Source organism: Peromyscus californicus, unplaced genomic scaffold (genome assembly GCF_007827085.1).
Source record: "Peromyscus californicus insignis strain IS unplaced genomic scaffold, ASM782708v3 Scaffold_15__1_contigs__length_86483966, whole genome shotgun sequence".
Lineage (NCBI taxonomy): Eukaryota > Metazoa > Chordata > Mammalia > Rodentia > Cricetidae > Peromyscus > Peromyscus californicus.
This window is the reverse complement of record NW_026294447.1, coordinates 37,273,366-37,297,681: the sequence shown is the minus strand read 5'-3', so window position 1 is coordinate 37,297,681 and position 24,316 is coordinate 37,273,366. Positions and strand designations below refer to the sequence as shown.

General features: G+C 50.5%; 1 protein-coding gene across 1 annotated transcript in view; it reads right to left on the bottom strand.

The window, feature by feature from the left end:
* Tmem63c (transmembrane protein 63C) overlaps positions 1-24,316 on the bottom strand; it is a 77,121-nt gene that overhangs the window by 19,731 nt on the left and 33,074 nt on the right. The window contains exons 3-12 of the mRNA XM_052738614.1: positions 21,572-21,781; positions 20,979-21,058; positions 20,452-20,533; positions 16,243-16,280; positions 8,000-8,142; positions 6,686-6,734; positions 3,644-3,752; positions 1,482-1,555; positions 765-845; positions 520-643 (exon numbers count right to left, since the gene is read on the bottom strand). Coding sequence (XP_052594574.1) covers positions 520-643; positions 765-845; positions 1,482-1,555; positions 3,644-3,752; positions 6,686-6,734; positions 8,000-8,142; positions 16,243-16,280; positions 20,452-20,533; positions 20,979-21,058; positions 21,572-21,715 — 924 coding nt within the window. The 5' untranslated portion in view covers positions 21,716-21,781. The remainder of the gene's footprint in view (positions 1-519; positions 644-764; positions 846-1,481; positions 1,556-3,643; positions 3,753-6,685; positions 6,735-7,999; positions 8,143-16,242; positions 16,281-20,451; positions 20,534-20,978; positions 21,059-21,571; positions 21,782-24,316) is intronic.

The window sequence follows — 24,316 nt, the reverse complement described above, 5'->3', positions numbered from 1 at the left end:
TAGATCTGGGGACACGGGGGCACAGTGTGTTAGTGGATGCTTCAGACCCGGATGAACTTCAGAAAGACAAAAGAACACGCGGTTGTATCAGGGGTTGGACTTTCTCCTTTTGGCCTGACTGAAACAGGAATCCAAGTGCCCGAGACCCCTCTAGCCATAGTAGTCAGGGGACAAAGTGGATTCTGTTTCTTCAACTGTTTCTTCCCTTCTGGCTTTGGAAGCCTAAGGCCTGGTCACTTATTACAGGCTGCCATGTTCCCGCTGGTCTATCTGTCTAGGACCAACAGAAGGCAGGCAAGAATAAGCCTCCATGGTTGTCCTGGAAGGGAACCCAAGAAAGGCTTTAGCTCCTCTTTACATCTGCAAGGATAAAGAGTTTAGGTGAGAGGGAGCCAGGTTCTGGACCACTAACTAGGCTAGACCTGAATGGGCTCTGGACAGGAGGACTTAGGCAAGAGACCAGCCTGGAGCCCAGCTCCCCACCCTCTCCGTGATGTTCCCAACACCCCGGTCAGTTACCTCCTTGAAGCAGGTCCAGCACTTGCAGAAACACAGACGGGAGCAGGGATGAATCTTGATCATCACCTTCCCGGTCTTCTTAGCCTTGGCCGTGTAGTACAGCCTGCCCCGCATGGCGTGGCGTCTGGCAGTGGTGGGCAATGGAGGGAAAGTTCTCTGGTCAGCGACCAACAGAGGAAGCGCCATCCTTACCTCGCACCCCACCCCAGATGTCAGCAGGCCCCTCTGTGGGCTTGCGATCTTACCTTTGATCATCCAAGTCAATCAAGTTCCTGACATCATAGCAGAAATGGACTCTGGTCACCATACACCCAGGATAGGCCTCACTGCAGTCACAAACATGGATGCTGAATCAGCCTGGGGGAGCTGGGTTGAGTAACCTCACTCCCTACTTAGTGTCACCGTCCACAGGGGTGGGAGGCTCTCCTGCCTGGGGTTCCTGCCTCTCGGAATGACATCCAACCTTGCCCCTAAGGCTGAGCTATCTTTGGGGTTTAGACCCTAGTCATCTGAGACTCATAGCATCCCTTATCGATGATTCAGAACAGGGCATGGGCATGCTCCAAACACCAGGTGGGGTCGGGGGGGGGGCTAGTTTTAACAGATAAGGAGCAGCATCTCTGGGTCCAGGGCCCTGGGGACACCAAAGAGGTCTGGAGACACCGTGCCTAAGATGGTTGAGAAGCAGGGTCTCCCTGGACTGAGAAGCTGAAGCCACAAGAAACAGTCAAGCGGCCCTTTGGCTTCTCGCCTAAGCCATCCAAGAGCCTCCGGAACTCTGCTGCAGCCTTGGTGGTCCTCTCCAGTCCGGAAAGACGATCCTGAGCTGAGTCCAGAGAAGACCACCACCAGGAATGTCTCTAGCCCTAGCATTTTGCACCACCTCACATTCATATGAGAACCCAGAGGGAGGTACTAGGAGGAGACGATGTCCGTTCGACACAGCCCGCCTTCCCACTTACTGGAAGTGCTTGCTGATGATCTCTGGATCCTGGATATCCGTGGGCACATAGGTGATCATCAGTGTCCTCGTGATCTGGGGTTGGGGGAGAGGAGGCTGTGTTTCTGCAGAAATGCTAGGTATACGGGTCCTTCGGGGCCAAGAGCCCCAGGAGAGCCAGCCTTCTGCTCCCACCAGGCTGCCTGCTTCTTAGAGCCTCCCTGCTAAGCAAGCTGCTGGCCAGCATCCGTGGTCCCAAAATCACACACCAGGCCTTGGTTAGGCTCTGTGTTCCAGCTGGGAGCCCTTCCCAGACAGCCAAGGTCAAGAAAGGAGAACCAGGGCCAAGGTGAAGGACCACATCTCCCCGACTAAAAAAGGTCATTTGTGCCCGCTTGCAGCTGGGGGAAACCGCACGGTGAACTTTCGGTCTCACTGAATTGCCTGTATTTCTAGTGTAAACCCTCACGTTGCTGGAGAAATCCCTAGGACTCTAGGGGCCTGGAGCTGGGAGCAAGCACGATGGTCTCAGTCTGGGATGCTTCCTAAAGGCCCAAGTGTTGAACACCTAGAGCCACGGAAAAACGATGAAGACTGAGAGAAGAGTGAGCAGTCTTAGACAGCGCGTGGTGTGTCCTCACAGGGTGCTGTGGGGTGTCAACCCCTCCTCTCTCTCTCTCTCTCTCTCTCTCTCTCTCTCTCTCTCTCTCTCTCTCTCTCTCTCTCTCTCTCTCTGTTTCCCTGACACCATGAGGTGAGTAACCTTCTTCCACCTGCCCCTACCATGACACACACACTGTCTCACCGCACACCCCAAAGCAACGGAGCCTACTGAGTATGGAATAAAACCAAAACTGTGAGGCAAAGCCAACCTTCCCTCTTTGTAGGCTGATTCCCTCAGGAACATTGTTACAGTAACGGAACGTTGGCTAACACAGCAAGATCAAGGAGGAACTGGGGTGTCCTGCCCAGACTTCCTATTTTACTCCACGGGTGGATAACGTCTTCCCGATCCATCCCTTTGCAGATGGCAGTCTGACGGTGACTACCACAAGGGGTGAGTACCTCAGCCTCAGCATCTGCTAACCACGAGCAAAGCTAAAGCAGCTGGGTGTCCCAGCCCCTGTTCCTGGCTGGCTGAGGTGCTTGGGGTGGCTTTGGGTGTGTGGATCTACACTCTGGGGTAGGCTAAGGTGAATCTGTCCTAGAACAGGTAGGCTCAAAGGAGTAGATCCTGCTCTACTGAACGATGACAGGCTAACGATGAAGCCATGGATGCTCATTCCCATGGTGCTTTTCCCCACAGAGCACAGATAACCCAAAGGCCAGACCCTTTTCTAGGTCCTGGCTGAAGTAGCTGCCCACCTGTGGCCTGCACAGCAGAGTCTGTGGCCTATTTCAACACTGAGATGGCCTGAGTCATCTTTCTTGACCTTGAAGGTATGTGTAGGTCAAGAGATGAAGCCTTGGGCTGGGGAGACAGGCTCAGCGGGCTATGAACACATGCTGCCCGAGCCTGAGGGCCTGAGTTCGAGTTCCTAGCATCCACGTAAAAAGCCAGAGGTGGCCAAGCCTGCCCGGAACCTCAGCACTGGGGGAGTCAGAGACAGGAGGATCATTGGGGCTTGCTGGCAGCTAATCTCGATCTAGGTTCAAGGAGAGACCTTGTCCCTAGAGAAAAAGGTGGAGAGTGACAGAGTAGGACACCCGATGTTCTGTTCTGGACTCCATGTGAATGAGTATACATACACATGAGCATGCACACACACACACACACACACACACACACACACACACACACACACACACACAACACACACACACTTAAAGAATACTAAAATAAAAAAAAGAGAGATGAAGTCCCGAAGGGCAGCCCTCAGCCAGGGAGTTGGACAAGGGTGGGAAAATTCTAGAACATACATTCTAACCCAGCTCCCAGAGTTCCTAGGGCAGCAGGGGCAGAAGACAGGAGGCAACCTTGAGCAGTTACTTGCCATCCTGTGTGAGGGGCTTTCATGGCTTAGCAACTGGGATGAACTAGGGCAGGGGGAGTGGAGGGAAGGGCATGCAGGGGTAGGGCAAACAAGGGCTTGCTCCTGCTGGAGGGAGACTACCCCCAACCCCTCAGGGAGAGCCAAGACGCCACTTTTGTGAAGCTGGGGAGAGGATCCTTCACACACTCACCTTGAGGTTCTTCTTGGGCACAAATCCCAAACAGTGATGGCCCATGAGGGCGAAGTTGATGAGGAAGTACATGAGAGCGAAGAGACCATGCAGCCACAGCAGCTTACTCCTGCCGGGGCGGGGGTGGGGTGGAGGAGGAGTGGAGCACAAGACTCAGGTGTGCTGCAGGCCTCTGGAGCCCCACAGAGTTGTTATACCCCCACCACACCATCAGTATCCCCAGACATCCCCACCACCACTACAGTGTCCCCGAACATCCCTCCCTCCACTACAGTGTCCCCAGACATCCCCCCCTCCACAACAGTGTCCTCAGACATCCCTCCCTCCACTACAGTGTCCCCAGACATCCCTCCCTCCACTACAGTGTCCCCAGACATCCCTCCTACCACTATAGGGTCCCCAGACATCCCTCCCTCCACTATAGTGTCCCCAGACATCCCTCCCTCCACTATAGGGTCCCCAGACATCCCCCCACCACTGTAGGGTCCCCAGACATCCCTCCCTCCACTACAGTGTCCCCAGACATCCCTCCCTCCACTACAGTGTCCCCAGACATCCCTCCCTCCACTACAGTGTCCCCAGACATCCCCCCCACCACTACAGTGTCCCCAGACATCCCTCCCTCCACTACAGTGTCCCCAGACATCCCTCCCTCCACTATAGGGTCCCCAGACATCCCCACCACCACTACAGTGTCCCCAGACATCCCTCCCTCCACTACAGTGTCCCCAGACATCCCTCCCTCCACTACAGTGTCCCCAGACATCCCTCCCTCCACTACAGTGTCCCCAGACTCACTCCCATCACAACAGGACTTCCAGTGAACCAGATCCAGCCCTTTATTTGCATCTTCTCACCAGACCCTCAGGGTGGCTCCCTGACCATCCCTCCCATTTCACCCCTAGGGAAAGGAGGGCTAGAGCTGTGGCTAACCTGCCTGAGAGAGTAGCCCTAGCAGCCCATGTACGTGGACACCCAACCCTCGCCTCACAGATGCCCAGTAGGCTGAGGGAGGAGGTACTGGGTCATATGCAGGGAGAGGAAGGCTAAGCGATCCCATTTCCCTGGAGTGGAGGGCTGGTGGCCACGGGGCTCTGCTCTTCCTCCCCCTGCCCCCCTGATCAGAGGCATCTGCTCAGAGTTACTGTTTGGAAGCCTGAGTGGCATGGCTCAAGGAGAGCAAGCCGGGTCTACTCCTTCTGGCTCAGCGCCTGACCTGCCACAGGCCTCTGCCTACCTGAATACATGCCTAGTCACTCAGATTCTACATTGGGGCAAGGGCGTGTTCTTTAAAGAACTGTGCGGTGTGGAGTCTTACACACCAAAGGCCCCCTGCTGCTCTGTGGGATTCCACTTCTTGGGGCGGGACATGAGGCACCTCAGAATGACTGGCTTGGGAAGTGCTGGTGGTTCTGCTCCAGCAGGCGACCCTGGGGTGGGCAAAGCTGGCTGGTGGAGGAGAGGAGAGGATGCCACAGCTGTATTCTGCAGATCAGAGAGCTCCAGCAATGCTAGTCTGCTCTGAGGCCCATGGCAGGGGGGTAGAGGTGTGAAGCAGGTAGGGATGGGGTGGGATGGGAACTGCTTCTGCAGTTTAGTCAGGAAGTTGGCCAAGCCATCTAGTGAGCCTTAGCATAGGCAAGCAGGGCCGCATCCGGCTCAGTTCAGGTTTGATGTGGCTACCCATCAGGTTGGCTGGTTCCTGGCCTAAGAATAGGAAGGAACTCAGAGGAAAGCATCACATCCTCTAAGATATTTCCCATGCTTAAGGACTGAATCTGGAGCAAGAGTTTCCCAGACACAGAGCCAGTAGGTGGCAGCAGCGACGCCTGAACCCATCATCTGATTCTCCTGTTGTGGACATCAGAAGGGCAGACTGGTGGGCCAGTGAGTCACTCAATTATCTGAGGGCTGACTTGAACCTGGGGTTGTCAAGGATACTGTATCTTATACCCTACTCCCGCCCTGCTACAGGGTCTTCTCAGGGGCAGATACACTAAGTGTGCTGGATAATGTTATGTCAACTTGACACAAGGTAGAGCCATCAGAGAGGAGGGAGCATCAATTGAGAAAATGGCTCCATAAGTTCCAGTTGTAGGGCATTTTCTTAATTAATGATTAATGGGAGGGCCTTTAGGGAGGGCCTATCTCACTGTGGGTGGTGCCATCCCTGGGCTTGTGGTCCTGGGTTCTATAAGAAAGCAGGCTGGGCAGGCCATGATGAGCAAGCCAGTAGGCAGTACCCCTCCATGGCCTCTGCATCAGCTCCTCCACCCAGGTTCCTGCCCTGCTTGAGTTCCTGCCCTGACTTCCTTCAGCGATAAGACTGCAATGTGGAAGTGTAAGCCAAATAAACCCTCCCCAGCTTGCTTTTTTGGTCATGGTGTTTCCTCACAGCAATAGTAACCCTAACTAACACACTCCACAATAGGACCATTCCTCAGTGTGGGTAGTTCTGTCCCAGAGCACCTGTGTGGCCTGGGCAAGCGTCTCCATGACCAGTAAGGTGACCTGCTGACGTCCCATGCAACCTAAGTCAGAAGCTCGTTTTCTAGTAAAAGGGGGACCTGTAGGGTCCTGGCCCCCGTTTTGGGTAACTGTTGCCTTGCTTGCTGACCTTGATCTTGATATCCTCCCTATGCTAATTCCCTGCCGAGTTCCACCCTCCTGAATGCTTAAGGGAAGTTCCTTGTCTGTGTATCCTGCATAATGGGTGTTAACAGCTTAGATGCAAGATTGTAAGACATCCGTAGCGAACTTCTGCCCTCTGGGGTTCTCCCATTGTGCTGTAAACCTGTATTTAAGACCTCCTCCCCCCTTCAATAAATGGCATTTGGCAAAAAAAAAAAAAAAAAAAAAAAAAAAAAATTCTGTCCCACCAGAAAAATGCAACATCTGGCACCCCACTCGGGACCTAGATTCCAAACCAAAGAAACCAGGCCTGCCTCGTCAGCACAGAGCTGCCCATGTTGGGTACCAACACACTAGCCTGTCTTTCCCCACCAGCAATCAGTAGAACGGGAGTGAAGATGAGGTACCTACTCTGTGGAGACATTAACAATGGTGGTCCGGCCAAAGTGACTATTCCATTCTGAAAGAGAGAAGAAAGGGCCAACCTCAATCCTGGCCTCCACACTGCTGGGGGCAATGGTGGGGATAGAATTCAAGGTTCCCGAACAAATGCCAAGGATCTAGAGATCCTCGACTACATCTGCTTTTCCTTCTGATCCCCAGGTCTGTCCCCAACTTCTGGTTGGTGCTGACCTGGGCTCTAATCTGTGAGACCAAGTGTCTCTGGGGAATTCCCAGAGCATGACTGGCATGTAACAGATGCCCTGCAAACTAGCTTTGAGGGAACCAGATGGCTGTCTAGCCTTCATCAGACCGATGACATTTGCAGTGCTGGCCACAATCCTAAAAAAACCCTAAACTCCATAAAATGGGACACTGTCTTATTGGAACCAAGTAGCTCCTTCTGGCCACGTGAATTAATCTGTCTGTTCAGGCAGCTCCAGGCTTCATAGAACCTCTAAGACCCCTGCATTATCATCACCACATGCTAGCGCTCGGGATGAAAATCTGGAATGTCAGGCACACTCCCTCTGGTGCATGCTCAATATGCTACCTCGGATTCATTCGGGCCTACGTCTGGCTGAGAGTAACAGGGAAAACCCAAGGAGTGAGGTAAAACTGGCTGCTAACTGGACATCGAAGGAACCACTGGATACCAGTCTTCCCACAGCTCCGTCCCTTCCACAGTCCTAAGGAAGACACAGTTACTGTTCCCTGAGTTCCTACAGAGAACCAGGTACTTGACCTATGTCTCTCCCTGTGTCTAAACAGTAGAGGGGACAGATTCAGATCGTAAAACACTTGGTTAGCTTGAGAGAAGGCATTTAAGTCAATGTGGACAAAGGCTGTAGAGCCAGGATCTTTCTGTCTTAGGAGCCAAGCTCTCACTCACAACACTGTCCTGTTACAATGAGTGTGGGCAGAAGTCCTACCGGAAAAATTCTGCATGAACAGAGCTGTGTCCATCAGGGCACATGTCAGGAGAAGTAGGGGCCAGAAGCCTCTCCAGTAAGCCACACAACCTCCAACTGCACAGGGACATTGATAGACAGTTCCGGAATGAACTATGAGCTTGTCCTGTTCCAGGCCCTGGATCAATCAAGGCTGTATAATCTCCAGTCCGTACATGAGGGAAGTGCAATACAGTGTGCCTAAGGACACATGACAACTGCCTTCCAGAGAAAGGACTAAAAGCCAGATTTCTAGACCCCCAAGGCCCAAGGCTTATCCAACCTATTAAGCTGCCAATGGCTCAGGGCCAACAGCCCACTGAGCGCTGCCTACCCAGAACAGTTCCAATGTAGTTAACAGGCAAAATGATGCCCAGGGAGGGGATGCAGAGGATGAGCACATAAATGATGAGGTGATACTGGAACATGATGTAGATGCGTGCATCATCCCCGCACTTGCTGATCAGGTCCCGGTCCCTGCAAGAGACATAAACAAGAGCATTCCTCGGGTACCAGGGTGACCGAGGCTTGTGTGGGGGTAGGTAGAGGAAACAGTAGGAAGAGGATCACCTTATTCCCAAGGTTTTTTTTTTTTTGGTTTTTCGAGGGGAAAATATTGCCCTTCTTCTCAATGCCTCTAGTGTGCCTGGAGAGCATGTCAGTGAACACAGGTGCATCAGAGAGGCTATGCTTTAGGCATACAAGGGTACCCAGAGCCCTGCGAACTTGTCAGCCAGCCTTTTAGCCTTCTGCAAACATTCTGGGCTTATGCTGGTGGCAATGGACAAATCACTACTGATAACTCAGATGGATCCCTTCGAGAAAGCTCTTTATTTTTCAGTTTCTGCAACTCAAAGGCAATACTCCACACTGGTCAAAGGGGGAGAGTATGGACCGGCCAAGTGTAGATGAGGGTAGGGGTGTTGGGAGCTTTCCTCCACAGAAACTGAGTATATGCCCTGGCCAGACACACTGGAGAAGAGCTGGCCTCAGCTACTGAAAATGAATGCATGTATACTCGATGACCTAGCAATTTCACTCCTCGGTGATATCCAACAGGATATGACACACTTATCAAGAGATATGGGTAAGAATCTATAAGTGCATGATGTATAACTACCCTGCCTGTCTGGATATGATGCCAGTGCCCATCGAAGTCTGCCACAGGGAGAGGTGTTTTCTTGTCATCTTAGTAGTTAGCAGGTAGAGGCAGGAGGATTAGGGGTTCAAGGTTATCCTCAGCTACATAGTGAGTTAGAGGCCAGCCTAGGCTCTGTCTCAAAAATAAGCATTGAGGGCTAGAGAGATGGCTTAGGGGTTAAGAGCACTGGCTGCTCTTCCAGAGGACCTGGGTTCAATTCCCAGGACCCACATGGCAGCTCACAACTGTCTGTAACTCCAGTTCTAGGGGATCTGGCACCCTCACACAGACATGCATGGAGGTAAAGCACCACATAAAAATAAATATTCTTTTAAAAGCAAAAGGATAAAAGGACACATCCTTGTAGAAAAGTTGGAAAATAAAAAGGGAAATAATTCTATGATCTCATCAAACCCAAGATGATTTTTAAAGATTTACTTACTTTTATTTATGTGTGTGTGCATGCCTACATGAGTTTACGCATATGATGTGTGTGCAGGTGTCTTTGGAGGCCAGAGAGTGTTGGATCCCCTAAGACTAGAGTTTGACGTGGGTGCTGGGAACCAAACCTGGGTCCTCTATGAGAACGGTTGGTGCTCTGATGTTTAATTTACTTTGAGTAATTTCCTTTTGCTCCTTGTGCAGGTTTTTCTTAGTGATGGTGAAGGTTTGAAGATGGTTTGTCCTCTCAAAAGCCATTACGGAGATTGGTGCCCACCATGAGGTATGAAGAGGGTGGAAACTTGATAATACGTTACAAGTGGGGCCTTCAGAGCAGGTAAGGGTTTCAGGATATAGAACCCATAGTAGCCGGGCAGTGGTGGCGCACGCCTTTAATCCCAGCACTCGGGAGGCAGAGGCAGGAGGATCTCTGTGAGTTTGAGGCCAGCCTGGTCTACAGAGTGAGTTCCAGGAAAGGCGCAAAGCTACACAGAGAGACTATGTCTCAAAAAACCAAAAAAATAAAATAAAATAAAACCCATAGTAAAAGAGATCACAAGACACACACGTGTGGGTAGATGTGGGCATGAACACATGCACACATGCTCACAATCATGTGGTCTCCTCATTCATGTTTTTTTCCACACCTATCCTTCTAGATAGGCTCATTGGTTACATTCAGCTTCAAATATCTAGGGCAGGATTCAGATTTTTCAAACATTATGACAAAAAGCACGTCTTGGAGGTTTTTAATAACTCAATTTAGAGACTTCTTCGGAGCTCCTCATTTTCCGCCTGTGAGTAGTTACAGCATGTCCTTGGCCTAGCCTTGAGAATTAAGTCCCAAGAATGGAGTCTTTGAGAACTGATGGGAAAGTGTCTATGGGATCTGACCCTGTGAAAGAAAAGCTTGGCTGAAATATGTATACTGAGGTGGAGGGTACATCTCCAGAGATCCTCCAGACAGACAGACAGACAGAGTGGAGAGCTGGACTGGGCGGGGCTAACAAGATTTTCCTTCCTGGGTGAGGAATCCTGCCTCCAGCTCAGGACCCCTCTTTCCACCATTCTTCCTGTCTCCCCCCAGGATGAGCTCCATCTCTCCCGTGCACAGTTCACTCTGTTTTCGCTCCCTCCCTCCCTCCCTCCCTCCCTCCCATTTCTCCCGAAGACTTGCTGTTTTGACCGTCCTCCTCTTTCTAACATTCTCCTCTCTCTACACCCACCCACACCTTCCCCTTTAAACTCCAACCAGGTCCAAGTGTGTGGGGGTTTCTGTAAAACAAACCACGCAGCTCCTCAAGCCGCACCCCTCCCCCCATCCAGTTTTCCCTCCAGGTCTCTCTAATGTCTTACTTCCTGCCTCCTACACATCCCTTGGAAAGTAAGCTCTGTTCTGTCTCCACACCTTGAGCCTCTGCTTACCCTAGAAAGACCCAGATGGCGAAGGTGGACATCCTCCAGCCACGCCGTCACGGACTTGCGTGATCTCACAGCCTAGAAGAAGACGCCTTCCTTGTCCTCTCTTAGTGAGGCCTCCCTGGGCCTCTGCTGATCCTGTCCCCTTAGGTGACCCGTCTGTCCCTGTCACTTCAACTTCAGTCTCCCAGCACCCATCTGTCAAGTCTAAATCCTCTGCTCCGACCCGTCTCCTAGGCTTTAATGCAGTTGTTACCACAGCTGGCCGGTTACCTCGCATGCTTGCCTTTTGTGTTTCCTCTCCCACCCTCTGCCTTTATTATTCTCCACAGAAACAAGACCTCAGCATCGCCCTTTAAAACCAGGCCACGGGGGCCTGGAGAGGTGGCTCAGTGGTTAAGAGCACTGACTGCTCTTCCAGAGGACCCAGGTTTGATTCCCAGTACCCACATGGCAGCTCACAACTGCCTGTAACTCATGCACGTGATGCACAGATATATGCCAGCAAAACTGCAATACAATAAATAAGTTTTTTTTAAAAAAAAAAAAACTGGCATTTTAAGCTGGGTGTGGTGGTTTATGCCTTTAATCCCAGCACTTGGGAGGTAGAGACAGGAAAATCTCTGTGAATTCGAGGCCAGCTTGGTCTACAGAGTGAGTTCTCTACAGCTATGTAGAGAGACCCTACCTCAGACAAATAGATAGATAGATAGATAGATAGATAGATAGATAGATAGATAGATAGATGATAGATAGATAGGTAGATAATAGATAGATAGATAGATAGATAGATAGATAGATAGATAATAGATAGATGATAGATAGACAGATGATAGATAGATGAATAGATAGATAATAGATGATAGATAGATAGATAGATAGATATAGAGAGATAGGTAGGTAGATGAATAGATAGAGGATAGATAGATATAGATAGATAGATAGATAGATAGATAGATAGATAGATAGACAGATAGATAGACAGAGATAGAGAGATAGGTAGGTAGACGAATAGATAGATGATAGATAGAGGATAGATAGATGAATAGATAGATGCCTACATACATACATACATACATTCATACATACATACATACATACATACATACATACATACATACATTCATACATTCATACATTCATACATAGACAGGTAGATAAAACTGAACCAGGCCATGGCCTATGGACTGGTGTCCCATGATTGCCCCCACTGTTGCCCCGGCCATTCTTTCATTTGGGTCACAGCCACTCATCCCTGGACCACTAGAATAGCCTCACCTTCCTGCCTGTGGATCAAATCCCCGAAGTCTCCAGAGGCAGGCACAGTCCCAACGGATCCTTTGGCACTGTTTTCTACCTCCTGACTCTACCGTGTAGCTCTGCATCTAGCTAGTCACCACTTCTGGACACTCTCTACTCATCTCCGCCCCCAGCCTTGCTCACATAGTCCTCTCCTCCTTCCGGGTCCTCCACATTGACTTCTTTGGAGATTCTTCTAGCCTTCAAGTCCCTGCTCACAAAACACACTCTTCTTGAACCTCCTGGTGGGAATTCCTTCTCTTTCTCCCAGATGCCCCTTTGCATGGCAGATTGCAACCCACCCATTATGAAGGATACCTAGACTCCTTCTGGCTGTTGTTTCTCTGAGTGGACTGCACAGGGGTTTGCACACGGGGACTCTGGCTGAGCTGACTCTGCTCAGTAAAATATTTAGCTGTCATCATCTATGACACGGCTCCCACAGGGTGCTAGATGTAACACAAAACCCCACTTTTCTGCCTTCCTTGATGGTGTGATCCCCATAAGAACCCTCTTGATGAACATGGGTACCCACAAAGCTCGTACACCGACCTTCTCACTGACCTGCAGGTTTAGGCATCCACACACCAAGAGCTGCACACACAGGTGTGCAACCACACAGTGACCTCAATCTTCTGCACTCACTGACCCCACAGAGACGCCGGCCACGTGAAGTCCTGTTGTTTCTCACCGGCACTCCATTGATACCGTGTGATGGTCAGTTTTAATTGTCAATTTGACATAATTCTAGATTCACCAGGGGAAGGCAGTCCCAAGGAGGGACTGACTAGATCAGGTTTGCCCATGAGCATGTCTGAAGGAGATTATCTTGGCTACATTGATTAATGGGGGGGAAGACGTGCCTACTTTGGGTGGCACCATTCCCGGGGCGGGGGATAAAGCAAGCTGAGTATTAGCATGCAGCATTAATTCACTGCTTTCTGCTCTCGACTGTGGATGTAATATGACTAGTTGCTTCGAGTCCCTGCTACCTTGACTTCCCTGAAAGGACCAGCTGTGACCTGGAACTGTCCTCCCTCAAGTGGCTTTTGTCAGGGTATTTCAGCACAGCAGTGGGAAACAAACCTAAAATTACCTGCCAGCGGTGGAGAAAATGCAGAAAGTCGGCTTCAAACTCCCTCCACACTTAAGGATGTGGTCAGTCAAGTGAACTTATTTATCCCAACTCTCTTTCCCTTGTTCCCATACGAAGGAATGAAAAACGCCCCACCCTGCTTCTAGAAGCCGTGAATTTGCCAAATGCTCGAACCTATTGTGGCTGGTGTGCACTGCATCCCCGGGAACAGATGTTCAGACATGAGCTATGGTTTGGATGTGTCTTGCCCTCCTGAGGGTTCCTGCATTACATGCCTGGTCTGCATTATCATTAAGAAGTGGTAGAACTGTTCAACGAAATCTGGGGAGCATTGCCTCCAGAAAGTAACTCTCATGGGAACCCATAAATTATTTCTCGCAAGGATGAGTTATAAAAACTCCTCTCTGGGATCAGTGGGGCTCAGGGACAGAGTGCATGCTGCACAAGGCTCTGGGCTGGATCCCCAGAACTATAAAAAAAGAAAAGAAAAGAAAAGAAAAAGAAAGAAAAGAAATTAAACTGGAGAGCTGGCTCAGAGGTTAAGGGCACTGGCTGCTCTTCCAGAGAACGTAAATTCAATTCCCAGCACCCACATAATGGCTCACAACCATCTATACTGAGGTCTGATGCCCTCTTCTGTCATGCAGGCATACATGCAGATAGAGCACTATATACATAAAATAAATAAACAAATCTTTGGGGCTGGAGACATGGCTCAGTGGTTAAGAGCATTGGCTGCTCTTCCAGAGGTCCTGAGTTTTATTCCCAGCAACCACATGGTGGCTCACAACCATCTGTAAATAGGATCTGATGCCCTCCTCTGGCCTGCAAGTAGACATGTTGAGCCCTCATACATAAAATATAAATAAAAAAAAATTAAAAAAAGAAATTAAAGTTGCACCTGACTCCTGACTTAAGGTCTGACTTCCTGCCTTAGGACATGATCTTGCCTGTATATGTAACACCATCTGCCTGGGGGCCACACCAGAGTTGAGCTGATGCCCGCACCCTGCCTTTGAATCTTTAGAATTTCTAACTTAATAGGTTTCTTCATTTTTTTTTTATAAAGTTACCTGGCCTTAAGTATTTCATTATAGTAACAAGAAACATAGTGATAAACACTATGGATTAAAATACTAAAGTAAGCTAGGCCTGATGGTACAAACCTGTAATCCTAGCATTTAGGAGACTGAGACAGGAGATCACAAGTTGAAGGCCATCCTGGGCTACATAGTGAGGCCTGATCTCAAGAAAATAAGATAAACATAATAAAATAGTGGGCTTGTGCCTGTATAAGAATGACGGTGGACTTTTAATCTTTCTAGTAATGAAAACAGGTGTGCTCTGGCTTATGTGTGTTTAATAAATTAACAAAGCAAGCGAAACCAGAGGAGTGAAGAGATCTAAAACACTGCCCTTGACTGGCCCACATATGACACTTGACCCATACAGAATAACAGCTGCTTCATTTTCTGGGGACTGTGGTGAGGGAAGGATGGGGGAGCAGTGGAGGCCAAGGTCATGCTGAACCCCCAGTGGAAGGCACAGTCCTAGGCACAGTTCAGCGTGTCCATGGCCCAGCTTGAGTTCCCTGGGACCCTGTGGGATCCCCAGATGGGAAAGAGACATGCCCTGATGGCCCCTGGAGGTGGGCCTCAGCAAGGCCTAGCTAGGAATGGTGAATGTGGAGAAACATGGAGTCCAGCAGCCTTCGCAGAGGGAAGCAGAGTAGCAGGGCCACCCAGGACAGTATATGGTCTCTGTGACAGCTGCTCTTGGTGGTTAACTTGACTACATCTGGAATTAACTAAGGCCCAAATGACTGGGCATGATGGTGAGGGGTTTTTTTTTCTTAATTAAATTATTTAAATAGGAAGATCCACTTCTAGTCCAGGTCTTTGGGGTGGGAAGATCCACCTTTAGTCTGGGCCACACCTTCTGTTGCCAGTCTGTATAGAGGACGTGGGAGAAGGAAGCTTGCTCTCTCTTTGCCTGCTTGCTCTCACTATTGCTGGCAAGTACATTCCTTCACTGGCATTAGAACCTATTTCTTCGGGATACCAGTGTATACTGAAGACCAGCTGAGACATCCAGCCTGGTAGACTGAACAACTACTGGATTATTGAACTGTTCATAGCCAGCCGTTGTTGGATTAGCTGGACCATAGCCTGTAAGTCACTCTAAAAAATCCCCTTTCTCTATTTAGAGATCCACTCTATAAGTTCTGATCCTTTACAGAACTCTGACTAATACAGTTCCTAAGGAGTAGTGAGGCTGTGCCCTGTAGAGCAGGAGTCACCAGGAAAGAAAAGACCCTGGAGAAGGGACAGGAGATTGGCAAAATTTAGAGAGAGTCCAGAATTATATGTGACTCTGAGCACAGCCAAGGAAAAACTATGCATGTGCGTGTATGCGTGAGTGTACATGCCTGTGTGCATGTGTATATATGCCTGTGTGCCCATGTGTACATGCTGCCTGTATGTATGAGTGTATGTCTGTAGATATGAGAGGTCATGAGTGTACATGCCTCTGTGCAAGATTGTACATGCCTGTACACATGAGTAGGCATGAATATGCGTGTGTGTGTGTGTGTGTGTGTGTGTGTGTGTGTGTGTGTATCTCTGCACCAAGGGTGTAGCCAAAACTCACTCAAATATATGTTCAACTGAAGTATCAGGCTGGTAGTGGGGAAATGACAGAGAGCAAGTGTCTTGGGGTCTGGCTCTACAGAAATCCAGAAGGTGGGGTGGGCAAGAACCACAAGGCTGTGCCTTTGCCATCCAAGCTCAGAGAGGAGACACTGGTCCTTCTGCTCCAGATAATTGATTCTCCTTGACCAATGTGAACACAGAAACCAAGCGATCGGCATGCAAAGAAGGATCACTTTTCCTAGGGCAGAAGGCTTGCTTTCGTACTCATGGGAGTAATGATTCCACTTTTACACGGGGGTCCCTCCCTGAGGGTTAAGGCAGAGGTGGCATGGGCCGAGTGCTGTGCTCAGTGCCCATTCACCAGCTACAACCTGGGGAAGGGCTCTCTGCCTACACTAGGTGAGGCAGAGATAGAGTAGGGTACAGGACTCCGGCCTGTCATCCTGGGAGGGTCTGCTGATCTCTGCAGCCCTTTCTATCTCACCTCGGCCCCGACCAGCACTAACAGAATCCCCAAGAATGGCACTTACTTCATGGTTAGGCTGTTGAAGAACCAGGAACAGAAGCCCTGGAGGAGGAAAGGAGATAAACTGTGAGAAAAGTCAGCCTGGCTGATTTTGCCTGACTATGGGGACCCAGACAGCAAAGGGTTCTGTTGGGAGTCTCCTTCCATAGATGGAGTTTTCTAGAACAGGGTAAGTGCTGAGGGAAATGTCTCCCTGGAAGTGAGTGGACAACCTTGCCATCCTGATACAGGGAATGGGGCTCGGAAGGAGGGTCAGAGGGACTCCTGGGTGGGTGGATGCTGTTCCTGCCTCTTGTTGCTTCCTTCTGAGAAATCACCATCCCCTACATACATGTGGTCTAGTGCTGTCCATCACATGTGAGTTTACCTTCAGTGATTGGCTGGCCAATGGGAAAATGACCCAACAGGAGAAGCTAATTAAAATTCTCTGAAGAGGACGGGTATGGGTGTTGGGAGTCTCTCTCTCTCTCTCTCCTTCTGTATGCCTAAGTGCCACAAACTCTGCAGTGTCTTGATGCCATCGCTGATGCCACATGCAGACAGCTTGAGAACAAAGCCAGCTCAAAGGAGGAGACCCCAGAGGGGCCCTGTGGGCAGTGCTGGACTTCCGGTATCTAGCTGTGCCTGAAGCCGCTGTTTGTCTTGAATTTCCCCAAAACCTGAGCCTTAAACGACCTTTTTGTGGTGAAAACCAGTTTGAGCGAGCCTTGGCTCTTGCATCTCAGTGTCTTGTTCCGTTGAAGACGCCTTTCTCTTGGATCTTGCTGTCTAGAGTTTCCAGGTAGCAGGGAAAGGCAGCCTCAACCATGGGAAGGTTGCGGGGAGCCCCAAGAGAGAGTCCGCTTGTGAAGGCTCCCTATGAGGGTGAACTGGGGCCTGTGGCTCTCAGATGCCAGAGCTGGTAGTCAGTTAAGTGCCCTTATGTGTTTAATTCCCTCCAAGGTCAAAGATGGGTAGCAAGAGCTTGGACAAGGCTGCATCTCCGGATTGGGCCCATCTTGTGTGTATCTTTTCTATGAACTAAGAGGGCCCAGGAGACTGACAGACCTCTAGAGCCAAGGGGATTGGAGAAAGGTCTTCCCTAAAAGGAAGCAGCAAGAAAATCAATTGTTCCCTTGGCACAAGGCCCATCTTCTGAGTTTGGGTACAAAGTGACACCTCCTCCCTCTTAAAGGCTCCCGTATTAAAGGTGTGGTCCCAGCTGGTGCCACCACAAAGATGTGAGTGTGCTAACATCATTCATGGGTCAGTCCACTGATGGTCATAGGTGAATGGGCTCTTAGGAGGTGGGGGGAATGGAGGCCAGTGGGGCGCACTTCTGAAGAGTGTATCTTGTTCCTCATCTCCCCGTCTCCCTCTCTCCATCAGTAGAGGAGTCAGCGGAGCGTAGATTGAGTCCTCCGAATCGGACTGGGCCTAAACAGACCTTCCCACCACTGGTTGTTTAGCTGTGACTAACACAATGTCCTTGAAGCCAGAGCTCCTCAGCCAAGCCAGGAACTGAAAGGCAGCCGGGGAGGCAGACACTCCCTTTCTTCTTAGCCCACCCCACAGGGAAGGGCCACCGGCTGCCAGGAGCTGGCTCAGCTGATGAGAACGAGTGCTGGCATGGCACAGGGAGTGTTTCTCTGTCTCCGTCCTCCACACCCTTACTACACAGGGGTAACAACAAATGCCTGACTTACCAGAGCACTCTGGTGGGACCCACTTGGCTGAGAGCTGCTCTGTAATAAAGACTACCTCCCTGAGCTTGCCCTCCTCCTTTGCCTTCTCAGTCTTTCTTTCTTTTTCTTTCTTTCTTTCTTTCTTTCTTTCTTTCTTTCTTTCTTTCTTTCTTTCTTTCTTCCTTCCTTCCTTCCTTCCTTTCTCTTTCTTTCTTTCTTTCTTTCTTTCTTTTTTCCTTTTTTCTTTCTTTCTTTCTTTCTTTCTTTCTTTCTTTCTTTCTTTCTTTCTTTCTCTCTCTTGTTTGGCTTTTAAAACAAAGTCCTACTACATCCCAGGCTTGCTTAGAACTTACTACGGAGTCTAGGCTGATGACAGGCTTCTTAAAATTTAAGAAAGAAAATAATCTCTTTATCATTGCAATGTGGTACACAGGCTTATTTTTCAGACACAGAGGCACAGGGCAGTGTGTCTGAAAATAAGCCTGTGTACCATAATGCAAGGCCAGTGCCACTGCCTTCCTTTGACCTTGAGTCTCCAAGAGCCAGAATGACCCCCTGAGCCTTCGTATACTGGATGAAGCCCAGCCTGACAAGAGGTCTTTCGAAGACAGGCTGGTCTCTCGAAGGGGTGGCCACAGAAGGAACGTGCTTCTGCTAACTGCACACAAGAGATCTGTATTCTGTTCATTACAGCATGGGCTGGGTATTCAGATGCGGGGGTCACTGGGGGAAGCAGACACAGGAAGCTAGTCATGCAGATAAGGGGTCATTTCAGCAGGGCCAGGGATGCTAAAGAAAAGGAACGCTTTCTCCACGAGCCAAAAACAGAAGTCCTGGATCCAAACGGGTTGGTTAGGGTCCCAGAGTGAGGAGACTCAAAAAAAGGGGGGTCTCTGGGGAATGAGGAGGAACAGGTGGAAGGCTCTGAGATGGGAAAGAGGCAACAGCCACTGTTGACACACAGATTGGGTCTGGGGCAAGGGAGCAAACTGACAGGCCGTGGAAGACATCTGCAATGGACTGGAAAAGCATTAGGAAGATATTGAAAGGAAGCATTAGAGAACCAGTGTCTTGGTTCACAGGGATGGCTCTGGATGCAGACGGAAGATGGATGGGATGGGAACAAGAGAGGACCTCAGGAGATCACTTAGAGCTGCTGAGGCCATCCAGGCAAGACACGGGTGGAGGCCTGAGCAGGGCTGACTGGGGAGGAACAAGACCGCGAAGGTAAACGCATCACAGCTTGGGAAAGGAACGGGCCGTGCCCGGGTACCTGGCTAAGACTGAGACAGGCACAAGAAAGGGCTGAGATCGGACATTAGAAGTGGTTGGAGGGTGTCATGGGGGGTTTTAGACATACTGAATCCCTTTCTGGTATCGTGTGGAGCTATTTTGAAGGTCACTGGATAAGAGAGGTTGGAGGCCTTCAGGACTAGCAGGAAGGACATGTTCGGAGGTGGAACTATAATGATGACAGCTGAGGTTGTGAGAATGGATGTCATGACTCAGAGACAGAGAGTGTGGAGGCAGAGGGAGGGGGCTTGGGATAGTAAGGGAACTCTAACAGTGGAGGACTCTGCAGAGGGGACAGAGGTTTAGGGTGGGAAATCCCACAGAACATGCCATAGACCCAACTGCGTGTACCTGTTGAAGGCAGAAAGATGCCAGCAAGTGTACCCAAACTTTGTGACACTGTGATATAACATTGTCATCTGCAAATGAGTCGGTCCATATCCATAGCTATCCTGGGACACATGTGGCCCTCAGTCATCAGTTTGGATATGCCTCTCTTTCTGAGGGACAGGCTAAGATGAGGACTGAGGCGAGACCACTGGACTTAGAGGTAGTGACATAGAGGGCCACTGATGGCCTTGGGGAGTCAGGGGGTGATGACACACTTGAGGAGGTTGGGGAAGGGTGGGACGTGAGGACAATGACCACGGTCTAGTCAGCTGAGGCGGCGGGTGGGAACAGCAGTGTGGCGCTCACGAGGAGCACAGACGGGCACTCTGCTTCTTCCCTTCTCCAGTCGGGTCTCCGCTCAGCCATCATTTCAATGCTCAGATGATCACGACCCACAATGCCGCTCCCACCCTCCACTGTCATAAGCCTTTCTCGTCCCCCTTTCCCATCATGCACTCATCATTGTCCTGAATGCATTTATCTGCTTGTCTCCCAGCCCTGGAAGAAAGTATCAAGAGGCAGGACGTGGTCCGTGGTATGCATTGTCCATCCCCCTGCCCCGGAGAAGCAGTGAACACACCACAGGTCCCCATGGAAACTGGCCAAGCAAATGGCAAAGGTAGAATTCCACGGGAAAGAGAGAGCAGGACACGGGGTTGTGCGGGGCAGGGCTGGACAAAGTTGAGAAGCCCTCCCTGCCTGATAAAAGGAAGGCACACTAGGATCCAGGGATGGTTAGTACTCCCATCTTCCTGGTGGGAAAACTACATCTGGGGAGGCTGAAGAAGCAGCTGCTATTCTGTGCGCCACGCCTGCCCGCCCAGGGCTGGGGTCCCTTGGGGGCCCAGACCACTCCCAGCACTCACCTTGTCCCTGCGTTCCGCCTCCAAGGAAGCATCTGAGGGAGATGACTTCTCACTTTGCTCCCCATAGATCAGCGAGGTCAGGCTGCCCAGCAGGAAGGGTAGCAGGGAGGTGGAGGAGAGACAGGGTCTCAGACACCTGCCTTGCTCCCTCTCTGCTCCCCATCTGGGGGACACCGGCTACTCTTTCTCAGAGCTCTGAGCCTCAGCTTCCAAGCTGGACACACAGCTCCGGGGGCGAGGGGGTATAGACAGAACTACCCCTGTTGCCAGGTGCAGAATGCGCTTTGGGAGTCCAGCCGCGGGTTCCAGAAAAGCTAGTCACAAACATGGCTTTCTGCCCTTCATGTTCCTGTCCCTTCAGCAAGGTCAATGCAGGGGCAAAGGCGAGGGAGAGGGGGCCACTCGCTGATGAGACACTTCCTGCAGCTTTGGCACTAGGCAGTATCTCCCCAGGGAGTAGGGTGCTCGCCGCCGGGGGGGGGGGGGGGGGGGGGGGGGGGGGGGGGGCGGGGGGGGGCGGGCCTTACCTGTCATTGTGGATCAGCAGAGCCAGGCGCCCGTAGTCCCATGCAGCTTTCCGGAGGAAGGAATAGAGCACCACAACGAACTGAAGACCCAGAAAAGCATTGTGGAGCAGGAGACTTCTCACACACAGGCCTCCTTCTGCACCGGTTCCCTGCATTCCCACGAGGGACACCCTATCCCTGACGTCTATAGAGTGCCCCCGCCCCCATCAGATGATAAGTTCTGCCTCGGGAGGACCCGTCCCTTTGAACTGGGCATTTCCTGACCTAGAGCGGATGGTCAGCTTGTTGAATGGAGGAGCTGAGGGTGGGTTTAGAGCAATTAAACAAGAATACCCCATGGCAAACATCAGCAAGGGGGCAGAGAAGGATGGGCCAAAGGTACGGACAGACGGACTTTGCCTTGGTGATGTAGAGAGAACCTCAGAAGTACTGCCTCTTCCTCCAACCCCAAAGCCCTCCCACCTGAGCCCCCTAGGTTGGACCATCACTGTGTGGTTGGTGTCCTTTGGACAACTGGGATCCCCACTATATTCTTGGTCATCCTACCCTGGCTAAGACCTCCCTGTGTCTCTCCCAAAGCACCCAAGACTTACCACCCATAAGATGAGGTTGAGGACAAGCACAGTGGGGATCCCCCCAAAGGGCTGCCCCTGAAGGACAGTGCTCCGGGACTGAAAACACTCATTTGCCGTCATGTTGCGAAGCGTTGGGGTCATGTCCTCTGGAGTGGAAGACATCCTGGGCACACTCAGGCTCCCAGCCTGGTGGAAGGTCTCCGTCAGACTCAGGGAATTCTCCCCACTCTGCAAAACACAGAAAGATGCTGGGGAGCATGGGGACGTGGTACTGAGGACACCAGTCAGCTAGGCTGGGGGACACATGAGACCCAGGGACCAGTGATGGGTTTGGAATTATGACATCAAGGAAGAAGAGCTGGCCCATTTGGGCTACGAGGTTACAATTGTCTACAAGGTTACAAGCCCGTAACTATGCAGACAGAGCAGCTCCGACTCCCTGAGCAATCCCTTATTTTATACTGCTTTACCCTTTTCTCAAAGTTGCAAAGACTAGACAGTGGTGGCACTAAGCAGTGGTGCCTCACACCATTAATCCCAGCACTCAGGAGGCAGAGACAGGCAGGATCTCTGTGAGTTCAAGGCCGGTCTGGTCTACAGTGTGAGTTCCAGGACAGCCAGGGTTACACAGAGAAACTCTGTTTGGAAAAACATTTTTTTTTTAAATTGCAAAATGCAAGTGTACATGTGTCTTCCCATCGCTCTCTTGTGGAGCTTCTCGTATATAGAAATTGGCATATCTCACAAAGGGAAGCTAGACCTCAGAGTAGGAAAGCTCAAGTTGGCAGACAGAGTCACTGTGTTCATGAGACCCCCCACGTGGATGGGGTTCACAGCTGTTCCTCTCTAGGAAAGACAAGACCCCTAAGGATGCAGGATGCCGAGTGCAGAGGAGTAACCCAATAAACTCCTTGTCAATGTAATTTATGGTGTGTGTGTGTGTGGGTGTGTGTGTGTGTGTGTGTGTGTGTGTGTGTATGCACACACTTGTATGCAAGTGCCCAGAGGACAACCTTAGGTGCCGTTCTCAAGAATGCTTTGCATCTCTTTTAAGACAGAGCCTCTCATTGGCTTAGAGCTCACCAATTAGACTAGCCTGGCTATTCAACACACCCCAGGGATTTCTGGTTCACAACCACACCTGACACTTTCTGAGGACTAAACTTGGGTCTCCATGCTTTGGAAGCAAGCACTTCACAAACTGAGTTTATCTCCCTGGCTGGTAAACTCCCTGCTTTACCTAAGGGCCAAGTAGACCAGCACCTACCCTGGCTGTGCTTACTCAGTGGAGCTGGGCATTCTGGTAAGCCCCAGATGCCAAACCACAGTCACAAGCATTAGAACTTTTCAGTGCTTAATGACTAAGTGTGGCAGTGCTCAAACTGACCTACTGGCCTGCAAGCCTGTTTGAACTCCCAAAGACTTTCATCTGGGCTCTAGACCTCACCCTACCTACCCTGAGTCTCTTTGCTCTCATTCAAGAGAAGTCTTATTCATTCATTCACTTATCATTCATTCATTCATTCATTCAAATATTTTGTGATCCACTGCTTTGTGCCATACATGTGCTGGTGGTACCTCAATAACGTGACCAATAAAAAGCCTTCCTTCATGGTACCCTAGTGGGGAGGAGCATACAGGAAGAGCATCAGTGACCACTTGAGGTGCAAGCCACCCTTTTGCTGGTATGCGGAAGCATCCTTCTAAGCAGAGACAAAGGTCTCCCAGTGTGTTGAGGGGGACAAACAGACTCTGGCTGGACAAGGGATGTCGAGGACAGGCATGAGTGGCATAAAGTCACCGAAGTTTTAAAGGATCCTTGGATTGAGGATACAGGGAGAAGGAAGGGACACATGAGGAAAGAGAGGACCCTCAGCATCCAGGCCGTGGTGATCTGGGCAGGGCTGGCCATATGCAGGTGGTGGAAAGCAGCTGGCCACTTGGAACATGGAGTCAGCAGGAGTTCCTAGCAGACTGGATGGGGAAGACGACAGAAGGACAGAAGTTGGGATGACTCTGAGGTTTTTAGCCCAAGAAAGTGAAGAAATAAAATAGAGCTTCTGTCACCGGCTGGAAAGGTGGGGAAAGAGGAGAATGGAGGACAATGGTGTGGCTAGATACGTGGAGGAGCTGTGGGTGTCGACCCAGAAGACAGCCTGGAGACATCAGCATGAGACAAAAGCCACCAGGATAAGCAGCTCTCAGAGGCAAAGGACCAGATGGCAAAGAACAGAGGGGGTCAGAGTAGAAGCCAGTGACTGGGGAACAGCTGATAACTGCCCAAAGGAGAGGTACCACTGTTGTGGAATAATCTTTTTGTACACTGCCAATATGTATGACTCTCATTGGCTAATAAAAAGCTGACAGGCTGATAGCCAGGCAGGAAGTAGTAGTAGGCGGGACAGCCAGACACAGAGGACTCTGGGAGGAGGAAGGGCAGAGTCAGAGGAGATGGCAGCCAGCTGCCGGGGAAGCAAGGTATATAGAAATGAGGTAACAAGCCATGAGCCATGTGGTGAAGCTTAGATAAGAAATATGGGTTAAGCCAGGTGGTGGTGGTGCACACCTTTAATCCCAGCACTCGGGAAGCAGAGCCAGGTGGATCTCTGTGAGTTCAAGGCCAGCCTGGTCTATAGAGCAAGATCCAGGACAGGCACCAAAACTATACAGAGAAACCCTGTTTTGAAAAGCCAAAATAAATAGATAGATAGATAATAGATAGATAGATAGATAGATAGATAGATAGATAGATAGATAGATAGA